This window comes from Onychomys torridus, chromosome 2 (genome assembly GCF_903995425.1).
Source record: "Onychomys torridus chromosome 2, mOncTor1.1, whole genome shotgun sequence".
NCBI classification, from domain to species: Eukaryota; Metazoa; Chordata; class Mammalia; order Rodentia; family Cricetidae; genus Onychomys; species Onychomys torridus.
In genome coordinates, this window is record NC_050444.1 from 143934552 (window position 1) to 143946596 (window position 12045).

At 50.5% G+C, this 12045-nt stretch overlaps 2 protein-coding genes across 6 annotated transcripts in view; one reads left to right on the plus strand and one right to left on the minus strand.

The window, feature by feature from the left end:
* The first annotated feature begins 1034 nt into the window (after positions 1–1034).
* Fabp3 (fatty acid binding protein 3) lies at positions 1035–8494 on the plus strand. 2 transcript variants are annotated; one of them, XM_036178468.1, is made up of 5 exons: positions 1035–1249; positions 3497–3501; positions 4546–4749; positions 7017–7118; positions 8210–8485. In XM_036178468.1, exons 1-5 carry the CDS (start codon positions 1177–1179, stop codon positions 8261–8263), a joined length of 438 nt encoding a protein of 145 aa, XP_036034361.1. In that variant the 5' UTR covers positions 1035–1176; the 3' UTR covers positions 8264–8485. The 2 variants fall into 2 exon arrangements, with proteins under 2 accessions (XP_036034361.1, XP_036034360.1); XM_036178467.1 differs by lacking the exon at positions 3497–3501 and having other exon boundaries at positions 1038–1249; positions 4577–4749; positions 8210–8494.
* The window catches only part of Zcchc17 (zinc finger CCHC-type containing 17), a 49164-nt gene continuing 45529 nt past the window's right edge, over positions 8411–12045 (minus strand). For all 4 annotated transcript variants that reach the window (XM_036178466.1, XM_036178464.1, XM_036178463.1 and 1 more), the window contains one exon: positions 8411–9838. In XM_036178466.1, coding sequence (XP_036034359.1) covers positions 9680–9838 — 159 coding nt within the window. In that variant the 3' untranslated portion in view covers positions 8411–9679. The remainder of the gene's footprint in view (positions 9839–12045) is intronic.

Here is a 12045-nt window from a genome sequence, read left to right on the forward strand (position 1 = left end):
GGGCTGCACATTGAGATGTTGATTTGGTAATTATTAAACAGAAACTCGCTGAACTAAGCAATGGGCTCCTCGAGTTCCCTTTACTCACCGGTAAAAAGGGGATAGCACCAGCTACCAACGGAAAAGTTCAGTGTGATCATGTCCTGAAGCAGGCTACAATCATCACTAAAGAGGGTCTCCTTTAATAAAGTGCTTTTAGGCGACAAGAAGGCTAGTGGCAGAAATCAGAAGAAGGACTGATTTCTGCAGTTAAGGTGGCCGGGGCCAGAAGAACCACTTGAACAGAAAGATTTCTGAAAGAGGTAAACGCAGAAGGACCCCAAAGCAAGCTGAGAGGTCAGAAACGCCTGGAGCGCTCGCAGGGAGCTGGTGGGGAGCTGGACGGCTAAGGGAGAGGCGCCAGCAGGAGACATTCCGCAGGGAGGGGCAAGCACGTGTGGAGCTAGCACGGGGGAAGCAAGGTCACGTTCGCCCAGTGCAGGTGAGGCACTGGGCAGCTCAGCCACCAATAGTGTCCAGGGCGACTCCTCTCCATTCGGCTGGGAGGAGTACGCGGGCTCGGGGTCACTAGACCATGCTTGCTGTCTGGGCTCCAATTCACTTCTATTTAATGGTGATCGCGCCTCTCCTACAAGATGACCTGGGGCTGGTGAAATGGGTCAGCAGGTAAAGGCATTTGCTGCCAAGACCCACAATGTGGAAGGAGAGAAGTGACTCCCGCGAGTTACAACGTACCCCTCAATACGCGCGCCTATACACGCATGCACACAATAAGTGTAAAACCACCACGAATTAAAAAAAAAAAAAAAAAAAAAAAAGGTGACATAAGGGTCAGGCGGCGTTTTCCCAGCCTGGCACCAGCTCAAGAGCGAGTTTCCTTTCTGTGTGGCTGTGGGTGGTGGGTGCTCTTCTTGGGTTGCGGGGAGCGCCCCGCAGCCAGGACAGGAACAAGTTGTATGGCACCGGCAGGACCGCGGACGGCGCCGACGCAGGCACCGGCGGTCTGAAGGGTGGGGGAGGGCACCAGCTCCTTGCTGGAGTGCAAGCCCTGGCTTCCTATTTCGGGAGCAAGGGGTGTGGGCCACGCTCATCATGTGACGCGAGGGCTATTTAAAGAGACTCTCCCGCCGGGTGCTGCGGTTCTGAGTGCCTGCACGCCTCCTCTCTCATCACACCATGGCGGACGCCTTTGTCGGCACCTGGAAGCTAGTGGACAGCAAGAATTTTGATGACTACATGAAGTCACTCGGTGAGTGAACCGCGGGCGCAGGATCCCGGGTGCGGAAGTGATCCTGCGGGTCCTGGCGCTGAGTTCCAGCTGGAGTGTCCCGTGCGCCTCCTTGCACACTCCCTGCCAGTCCAGGCTGGGAATACCCGCGCGCGAAGGGTGGTGTGGGCTGGAGCATCTCGGCCTTCTGGGAGGGGACGGTCGGACGGTCTTGGTCCGAACCTGGGGAGTGAGACTGCTAGGGAGAAAGCGCCCAGGGGAAGCAGCTGTGGCTGCAGAGGTCTGGGCTGGGAGGCGCTTTCTAGGAAGCAAGAGAGAGGTCTGTGATCTAGAGGTGAGAGGGAGTTGAAAGAGCAGAAGGCGAGAGAGAGGCTGACTGCAGGAGAAAGCAAACAGGAGCATGGGTGGTCTAGGAATTGAATCCCGAAAGGGAACAGAGCAGATATGAGTGTACTGTAGGAGGAAATACCTAGGAACCTCGAGAAAGACTAAGGAAAATCAAGTGAGTTCGATCTGGGAAGAGGTGAAGACAGACCTGAGCAGTCAGCCATGGTCCCTCCCCCTCCATGTTGGGATAGTGAAGGTGCCCTCGTTTTCACCAGTGTGTTCACCTCAGTGTGTGCATCCCGCTCCCCATCAGTATCTGAGATGCTGCTGGTAGGGTAGGGCAAGATGATCATCACACATGGACTTTCCTACGGAACCAGTCTCTCACCTGTTCAGTGTCAGGGACAGGGTGAAGAAAGCTGTTGTCTGGGATACAGCCAAGGGTGCCAGAAGCAAGGTCAAGAGCTGTGAGTGCGGAGTGCGATTTGGGAATGAGGAATATTCAGAGAACCTCATTGGTAAGGTCTGTGAAAATGGAGCCCCAGGACTTGCTTAGCTAGGAAAACAGCCCAGTAAATGCAAGCTGGTTATCGGAAGACTGAACTTAGAGCCTTGTGCATACCAGGCACGCTCTCTACCACTGAGTCTCTCTCTCTCACACACACCCCACACACTCCCTTTTTACTTTGTGTGACAGGTTCTCATTAACTTACCCAGCTGGCCTCGAACTTGTAACCTGCTATCCCAGCCTTCCAAGTAGTTGAAAACCCAGAACCATCTAGAGTTCTTCCCACTTCAACATAGGGAGTGGGAGATTACCTGCACGTGGGGAACGCGGTATGACCCACTCACCCAGGACTGGCCTAGTCTTTCCTTTCTTGCCTTGGGCTTAGGTAAAGACCCTTCCTGTGAAGTCCCTGGCTATATCATCTTAGTCTGCTAGGTTGGGATGGGAAAAACTGGGCTGTGTCATGGATGAGCTAGATTCTATTCCTCCTTCTGAGGAAAGAGGGCTGGATTACGACATGTTGAGGGGTGTATGTAGGTTCCTCTCACCTACTTCAGGATTGTCTCACAAAAATGCCCCACAAAGCATTTTTGTCATTTTGATTTGGGGGGTGGAACCCAAGGCCTTGCACATGCTGAGCAAGCACCATGACTGCTGCGCCTCACCCAGGCTCCCATCAGCACCTACCCAGAGAACCACACATTCTCTAGGTCGGAAGCTGGGCTTGTTTTTGTTTGGAGACAGGCTCTCACTGTAGAGTCCTGGCTGTCCTGAGCCCCTTGTGCAGACCAGGCCCTCTTGCCTCTGCCTCCCCAGCGCTGGGGTTAGAAGCGTATATCCACACCCAGCAAGTTGGCTGTTCCTGATAGGGTAGGAGTCCTGATTGCCCAGGTTTAGTTCTGCCTCCCCAGGCCAAGCTGCTAAGTCCTGAAACCGAGCTGCAGCTGCCATTCCGACCTTCTCCTTTGCCTCAGTGCCCCTTGTCTTCAGGCCATTGTGCTGGGGTGTTGACAGAAACCAGGGCCTTCGGCAGGCTGAGCACCTGATCGTCCCGAGCTGCACCCTCAGCCCAAAGCAGCTTCTTCTGTTAGGGGACTGAGATTCCATTTCACCTGGACATACAGAAAGGCTGAAGGCCAGTGAAGAGCAGATTCACCCCAGCCTCTCAGCCAGTAACTGGCTTCACGAGCACCCTACCCCTGCGGGTGGGTCCTGGGAAAACAGCTGGTTCACTGCTGAGGTCCAACTCACTCAGACACCAGTAGGCAAAGCCTTATCCTACAGAACCAAAAGTTCTTAAAACAGAGCAGCCCAGCCTAGTATAAGTGGCTACAGGTACCAATGGTGGCTCTAAGACAGTCTGGGAATCAAGGTCACTAAACACTAATTTCTATTTATTTATTTTGCCTTTTTGAAACCGTGTCTCACCATAGCTCATGTTCTGGAGCTCTTCAGCCCAAGCTGGCCTTGAATTCTTGGCATTTCTTCTGCTTCAGCCTCCCGAGTGAGATTATAAGCAGGAGTCACCATGCTCAGCTTGTTTGACTTTGGATAAGACAGCACACTCTCTAGGCCTTATTTGTAAATTGCGAGTAATGAAACCTATTTTTAGGGCTGTTTCAAGCATTACTTGGCCACCCATGGACAGCTTGCATGGTGTACATAGCTTCCAGCAAATACACATGGCCAGGGGGATATTTAGAGGTTCCATACCATATCCTTCTATCTGGCTGCCTCCTACCTCATCGCCGAGGACAGCTCAGCATGTGCTGGGACCCGGGGATAGGTAGTCAACAATGGAAGATTCCAAGGAAGCTACAATCCAAGGGGGTGAAGGCTTGACCTACCAGGTCTGTGTACTTCTTCACCTGCTTGTGGACACTTGGGACCTTGCCTAGGACTCAGATCCAATGTTATGTCAGAAGTCTCCCCAGGGACTTCAACTCAACCCCTAAGTCTGTAGGAGACAAAGCTCCTTTGTGCTTCTAACCAGGAGGCGCCGAAGCTGCAGTGTTACCACACAGAGATGGCAGAGCCCGGACGTCCCCCGTTTAAGGGTGGAAAATGGCTGAGGATCCTTGTCCAGGGGACTCGGAAGACTGTTGACTATTTCTTCTTTTCTAGTCTGTGGTCTGAGTGTTCAGGAAGTCAGAGGCAGTGGGTGCTCTGCTCTGGAGCTGACATAGGGCTTAGTGGCTTCTATCTGATTTGTGACTCTGGGCTTAAACTCCATGCAGTGTTTACATCTCCTTGCAGGGACAGGACTGAGTGAGGGGCCGTCCATACCTCACTCTAATTTCCACTGTTGCTGACCTCCCCAACATCAACATTCCTCATGTTCCACATCAGTCCAACAGCGGCAGAGCTAAGGAAAAGACTGGATGAGAAAATGGCCACACAAAGGCACCGGCCACTATGGTCCTCCTTCCCCATGCCTAGGCCCAAGATTTCTCTGAGCTTGTACAACTCCTCTCTACATTAGCTAATTCTCAACCGTCCACCCCTGCCCTTAGGTGTGGGCTTTGCCACCAGGCAGGTGGCTAGCATGACCAAGCCTACCACAATCATCGAGAAAAAGGGGGATACTATAGTCATAAAGACACACAGCACCTTCAAGAACACAGAGATCAGCTTTCAGCTGGGAGTGCAGTTCGACGAAGTAACAGCAGATGACAGGAAGGTCAAGGTGAGTCAGACCAAAGGGATGGAGGGTACTGAGACACGGTAGGGGGTAGGGTATGGTGATATACTGTGTACCCTAATAAAATTTGCCTGAAGATCAGAGAACAGAACAAGCCACTAGATTAAACATAGAGGCCAGGCCAGGATTAAAGGCACACACCTTTAATTCTAGCAGTCGGGAGGCAGAGATCTGTCTGGATCTCTGAGTTCAAAGCCACCCTGGACTACCTGAGATTGACTCAGTGTAGGAGAGAAACAGAGTCAGGCAGTGGTGGCACACACCTTCAATCCCAGCATTAGCAAGGTTGAGACAGGAAGTGATAGCTGGGCGGAGAAAGGTGTACATGGCGTGAGGAGACAGGAACTAAAGCCCTTTTCCGCTGGGACTTTTCAGGCTGAGGAGCCCTAGAGGTGAGAGGTGGCTGTGGCTTGTTCCTTTGTCCCTCTGATCTTTCAGCATTTACCCCAATATCTGGTTCCATGCTTTTATTAAAAGACATTTTAGAATTTGTGATACAGTAGGGTAAGAGGCTAGCCTTCTCTTAGTTCCTTGGCTTTGTACCCCAAGGAGCAGGCTGTCATAGATTTAGATCAACAAGGTTCATAAAGCCTGCTCAGTGCTGGGATACCCTAGTGGCTGAGTATAAGCTCTGGTCTATTTTCTTCTCACCTTCCTGGGCAGGATCTATCAGCTGCTACTGGAGTGGGCAGCAGAGCTAAGATGTTCTTCTGACCTTACCTCTCCAGCCCCAGCTGGGTGACCTTGTACACCACGGTATGCAGTAACTCCCAGGACTTCAGCAGCCATGGCTGTGACCTGAAGTGCTTTAGGAATGATGCCCAGAATCAGTGCCCTGTACTCAGGTCATCCAGGCTCTGTCAGCAGAGGCAGCTGAGCCCTCCTTACAGGCTTTCTCTTCTGCTGCTCTCAGGCTAAGCCACTGACCATGACAAACTTTTTCCAGTACCACCAGCTGACAGCCAGAGCTATGCTCCAGGATATGCATTCACCAACATGAATATTGTGGGTGTTTGTAGTCTCCAATATTTTTTTCAGGGTATGGGAGGGAGCACCTAACTCTAGTGTTGCTCAGTTACCTCACAGTGGTTATCTTGGCAGCTTGCACAAACCTCCCAGCACTGGTCTAGACGCAGAACTTAGGGTTGCTGACATCTATAGCCATAGGTTGTCCCTATACCAGTATCCCTAGCATTGTAACCCTGAAGTTGATCTCTTCAGCTCTTCCTCTGCACAGCAGTCTCCATAAAGAACAGGGGAGGTACTAGTCTTGCAGATGCAGAAGAGCTGAAGCCCAGCCCACGACCACACAGCAGGCCAGCAGTGGCACCTGGGACGGTGCACTGAGATGACAATCTACTTTGGATGAGCGTGGTTGCTTCACTACATGCTCCTAACTACAGCCTTGAACTTGCCACCTTTTTATGGGACCAGACCACACATTAAATACAACAGTGGCCTGCTGGGATGTTTAGGCTGAAACTTAACTGTTGAGTTGACAAAAAAAAAAAAAAAAAAAAAAAAAAAAAAAAGCCAATGGGGAATGAAGATTCTATAAGGTGGAATATAGACTGCCCAAGAGATGAGTGATCAACTACTACCACCACTTTTCTAGACTCCTACCCAACAGACGCTTAGTTCCCTAGTTCTGGCCTACAGCTCCCAAATTCTAGAGAAGAGAGATCTGGGCAAGCTGCCAAACACAAGCTAGCAGCTGATACAGGCCGTAGGCAGCACTGAGGACCAAGTGGGCCCTGGAGCCAGAGCTGAAGGACACTCCAAGGACACCTGGTCCTAGGACCTTGCAATTGCTGCTCTGTTGCTGGTTGAGGGGATTTTCACGTGATATAAACTGAAGGAAGGGAGGTCTAATTTTCCAATGTATCTCAAGGGTCTTTTAGACACTGACATGCACAAGAGTAGAAAGATCTTCAGGATTCCTCTTTGGGTAGTCTCAGAGAAAGGGATGGGCTTAAAGGGACCTGGAACTGTGCTCTACTGAGCTCCGCCTCAGCCTGAGCTCCTCTTGGAGGTTTGTGCCAAGGGCTGAGCTGCCTGCTGTACCCACTGCCTGAGCTCTCCACCTCCCAGGGCGGCCAGAGCAGGAACCCCATATAGCTGTGTTGGAGGTGGGCTGCCTGAAGGCTCGTCCTAGCACCAGTACTACTTAGCACCAATTAGGTTCCTGGCCTGTCTTGCCCTTCAATTCTGGCTCTGGTCACAGCTTAGGTTCTACCTCTTCTACCCCACAGTCGATCGTGACACTAGATGGAGGCAAACTTGTCCATGTGCAGAAGTGGGACGGGCAAGAGACTACGCTTACAAGGGAGCTGTGTGATGGGAAACTCATCCTGGTAAGATGGGCAGCGGTGGTGTCTCGCAGCAAGTGCCTTGTCTTCTTCAGTCCAGGTCCTCTGTCCCCTAGGGGACAGAGGACCTGGACAAGAGAGGCAGGGATGGGGATTCATATGAGTCTTGGTTCAAGTATCAGCCTAAAGGCTGCCTGATTTTGGACCTGTCACCTTCCTAACACCAGCCTTGAGGGCTGCTGGAAAGACTGTATTCATAGCCAAAAGCACCACCCAAATGGGAAGAATGTATTAGGTGCCCATGAAAGCTTCCTCCTGTTTGCTGTTCTCCAGGAAGGAGGAGAAAGCAGGGCCAACTGGTCCAAGGCTCTCCAGGAGCAGCTGCCACTCTGTCCTCTCCTGGGTAGGAATGCAGACATCTGCAGGAGCACCTTCGCTATTGTTTACTGTTTCTGGCTTCCTGTAAATACCTATGGCCTAGATAGGGGTACAACCAGGCCTGCAGATCTGCTTTGGGACAAGTTTAAAAGCTTCACCAGGAGAATGTAGCCCTGTAGGACGGCACCTGCACCAGAAACATAGAGAGCAATGTCAGCATGGCAGACCTCATCTGGCTCAGTGGAACCTGCCAATTGCATCTCATATTCACAGGAGACCGGGGTCCCCACTGAGTTAGGAGTGAGGTTCCTAGCTTTGGTAGGGAGGTAACAGACAGGACCATGTTCACTGGGCAGTTAGACTAAGGTGACCATGGCTTGGCTCTCCTGTGACACAATAATGGGTGGTTATGAGAGGGAGAAAAAGTTGGCAGACTAGTGGTTTTCTCAAGACTCTGATGTTTTTATTCACGTTTGCCTACTATGTGCCAGGTACCACCTTAGTGAGCAGGTGCTAAACACAAAAGAAAGCAGAACGAGAATGTGCTAGATTTTGACCAATTTACATCTTCTTTCAAGGGCCCATTTTCCCAAAAATCTTTAAAATGGAAATTATAACACTTATCTTAAAAGATTTGTATCAGAAAAAAAAAGTCAAGTTCCTGGCACATAGTAGGTATTCAAGGGCTGATCAGGAGGAAGAGGGTGGGGAGCACTCCTCTCTTGCCCTGCCCCCTCTGACCCTGTCCTTCCTTCCAGACACTCACCCATGGCAGTGTGGTGAGCACCCGAACTTATGAGAAGGAGGCGTGACGCTGCTGCGCTGTGGCTGACTGTTCCTCTGCCTACGGGCTACCCCTCGACTCAGCACCACGTGCCTCATTTTTTCCCTCTGGTGTTTTGTATAAATACACTTTGGTTGGGATGTTTCTGGAGATGGGGCACCAGCCTGAATCCCAGTTCCCATTGTGTATGTGGTTTTATTTTTTAAAACTGTATCCACAGGATGCTCTGAGGTCAATAAAACAGAGTCAAGGCCACCCAGTTGCTTTTGCCTTTGCGCCTCCTTTCCTGTACGTCCTAGGCCCAAGTGACAACAGCCTATAGGCCACCTGGGAAGCAGCATCTGGTAAGGAGCCCAGGTGGACAGTCTCTGCTGCCACCATGCTATGTCTTTACCCTGGCCTGCCATGGTCAGATGAGCTAGGTGTCCCTGAATGACTACTTCACACCCACTCTGCACAGAATACTCCTGGATTGGCTCTATGGTTGCTGTGGTCACCCTCCTTCTGGAATATAGGCTCAGGACAGGGTCCAGGGACCACTGTGGTGGGAGGTGACTGCCAAGTTCCCATTCGTGCCCCAGAGAGCCCCCAAGGTTATAGTCTTACTGGATTTTCTAATCAGCCCAGGGGAAGAGGTCTTCACTATGGAAGAGAGGGCTTTTTGAGTGATCTCAAGAAAGCTGTGACTTGCTAGTGACCTTGGCTTTGTGCCTCAGCTTGGCCTCTTTCCAGAGTCTCGGATAGCATATAAAATGTTTTCTGTCAACTACTGTGCTAAGTCTGTAAGTTACCAGGAAGGATTATAGGAACAAGGCCTTCCAGAAAGTTTAAAACCAAACACATCTCCATTTATGCCAGGAATTTAAGCAGAGACCTGCAATGGAACCAGTCACTCACATAGTGATACAGAAGGCAGAGCAATGACCTTGGCTTCGGATGTCTGGTTCAGCAGTCACTGCAAAGACTGTTCTCCGCACACTTGAAGCACAGGCCCGGGTTGAGGGAATGAACAATACTTCTCCCTCCTGCCTCCAATAGAGGCTGCAGTCTATCCATAACTGGGCCTAGACAGCAGGCAGGCGGAGGCTGCTCACTTTGCTCTCCCACCACAGCCAGGCTCACCTCCACAGTAGCACCTGTGGCTCTAGCCTGGACTCCTGCAAAGGGATCCAGCTCTGGCAGTAGCAGCCGGGGATGGTACTAGAACCTTCTGCTGAATAAGGAAATTGTGTACATGAATGCAATGGCTGTGGGGGTCACTTGCAAAGGGATCAGAAGCAATAAGGAAAAAAACATTTTGGGAGCTGCCCTCTAGCTTCTCAAGCTGCTTGCTACACGAAGAGAAGCCATCTGAGCCCACAGGGACAAAGTCAGTGGGGTGGGAGACCATATTCTCACTAATGAGTCTTTCCAGGAGCCAGGGCTGCCACAGCCCATCCCACCCTCATTCTTTATGCTTCTTGTGTTTCTTCTTCTTCTTTTTCTTCTTTGTAGCCTTGCTGTCCTTTGATGCATGCCTTGCCTTCTTGCCCATATCACTCTCAGAGTCAGAGCTGTCACAGTCAGACGACTTCCTGTCTCTGTGTTTCTTTTTCTTCTTTTCCTAAAAGGGAAATGTAAAATTTCAACACCCATGTGTATATCTCCTTTAATATCAAAACCATAGCAGGTGACCAATAGGTGAGATACAGCTGAGTGTGGTGTGCATTTGGGAAGTGGGAGCAGGAAGATCAGGGGTTCAAGGTCAGGCAGAACTGCATAAGACATCATCGCAAACAAAAAACAGGCAGTGGTAGTGTACAAAACAGATCTCTTGAGTTCAAGGCCAGCCTGGGTCTACAGAGTAAGATACAGGACAGCCACCAAAGTTACACAGAGAAACCCTGTCTCAAAAAACCCAAACCAAACAAATACCCTGCAAAAAGAAACCCAGGCAGAGAGGCACCTGTCTATAACCCCAGTGCTACGGGGGCAGATTTGGGAGGGTATACCCAGGGAGCTCCAGACCAGCTGGACTATAAAAGGCAGAAAACCCCAAATGAGGAGTGGGGAGAACGACAACACACAACACTTGTCGATCTTATCAACTGTGTAGAAAGTGTGCTGATATGTACAACATAGACATGCTACCATGTTCACACACACACACACACACACACACACACACACGCACACACTTAATACCCAGAAGACTCCTGGAGCTAGAGTTACTTGCAGGTGATTCTGAGACACCCAAATGAATTCTGGGAACTGAACTCCAGCAGCACATGTGCTTTTAATCACAAGGCATCCCTCCAGCCCAATGCTTCTTTTTAAAAAACAAGCATCTACTCTTTTTTGCTTGATTTTTTCAAGACAAGAGTTTCACTGTGTAGCCCTGGCTGACTGTCCTGGAACAGGCAGGCTGTTCAGACCAGGCTGGCCTTGAACTCAGATCCATCTGCCTCTGCCTCCTGAGTGCTGGGATTAAAGGTGTGTGCCGCCACCACCGCTTGTCTCTCAGTGAGTTCTTAGCTAGCCTGGTCTACACAGTTCCATGTCAGCCAGGGCTATGTAGAGAGATCCCCATCTCAAAATGAATAAATACAAATATCAGATAAATAAGTTTAGGTCAATCTTTGCAGCAGGAAAAACAAGTATTTGGAGTGGGAGGTCTGAAGTCGGGCCTCACGTAGTCCAGGTCTATCCTCAGCTCCTGATCTTCCGCCTTAGCTTCCCGAGTGCTGGCCTTGCAGTAGTAGACTGCTGTGCAGTGTTTGCACTCTTTGGAAGAAGTACACACACCAGGCTTTTCTGTCTGTCTTTTTTTTTTTTTCAAGACAGAGTTTCTCTGTAGTGTTTTGGTGCCTGTCCTGGATCTTGCTTTGTAGCCCAGGCTGGCCTTGAACTCATAGAGATCCACCTGGCTCTGCCTCCCGAGTGCTGAGATTAAAGGCGTGCGCCACCATGCCCGGCTCTTTGTTATTTTTATGTTACTTATATGTGTGTGTACATGCACTCCATGGACCGTGAGTGGCAGTCAGAGGATAACGTTCTCTTCCAACTGGGAATCCAAATCCTGTCTCAGGCTTGGCAGCTGCCTTTATCCACTGAGCAATACCACTGGCCTCTCTACAACCCTTTTTAATAAAAACAACTTCATAGGCAAGCTTACTCCACAGGGCATAGCATGGGAAGTCCAGAACCCTAGAGGGGTGAGGCACAGCCACAGAGGATGGGGGATAGTCCTGATCCCCTGGTGGCTGCCAGAATGGAGACCTACTGTGATTCAAACTTGTCCCTTCCCCCGGGCAGCCCCACTGATGTGCTCGCTGGCAACGGAAACAGATGGCCTCTCTTACCCCTAAAGAGCAATCACCATCTTGAGCTCCATGCAGTGGACAGGAGCTTTTGGGAGGGAGCATGGTCAGAGGAGGAGAAAATACTATTTCCTAACTGACTTTTCCTCACACTCACACAAAGAAAGGGCAAGTGCTGTGAGAAGGATCGGAATGTGCCAGAAAGTGTTTTAAGGTAAACCAACAGTTCACAGCTTTGCAAGTGGAACGTTTTTCTTTTTTTTCACTGGGGTGGTCCTAAAGTTAGACATCCTGCACACAACCACGTCACCAAAGGTAACAGCACAAACCCAGAGTTGGGAGGCTGGTTTCTACACTTCTGGGGGCGTGACCTGGGTGGTTCTTCAGCACCGTGTAAGCTGCCTCCTTGAGTTTAAATATCTACATTGCCTCAGCAAAACTCCCCAGAGGAGACTACAGGAACAGGGAAGGAGGCCCAATAAGTGAGGCTCCTGCTCCTGTAGGCTTTTTA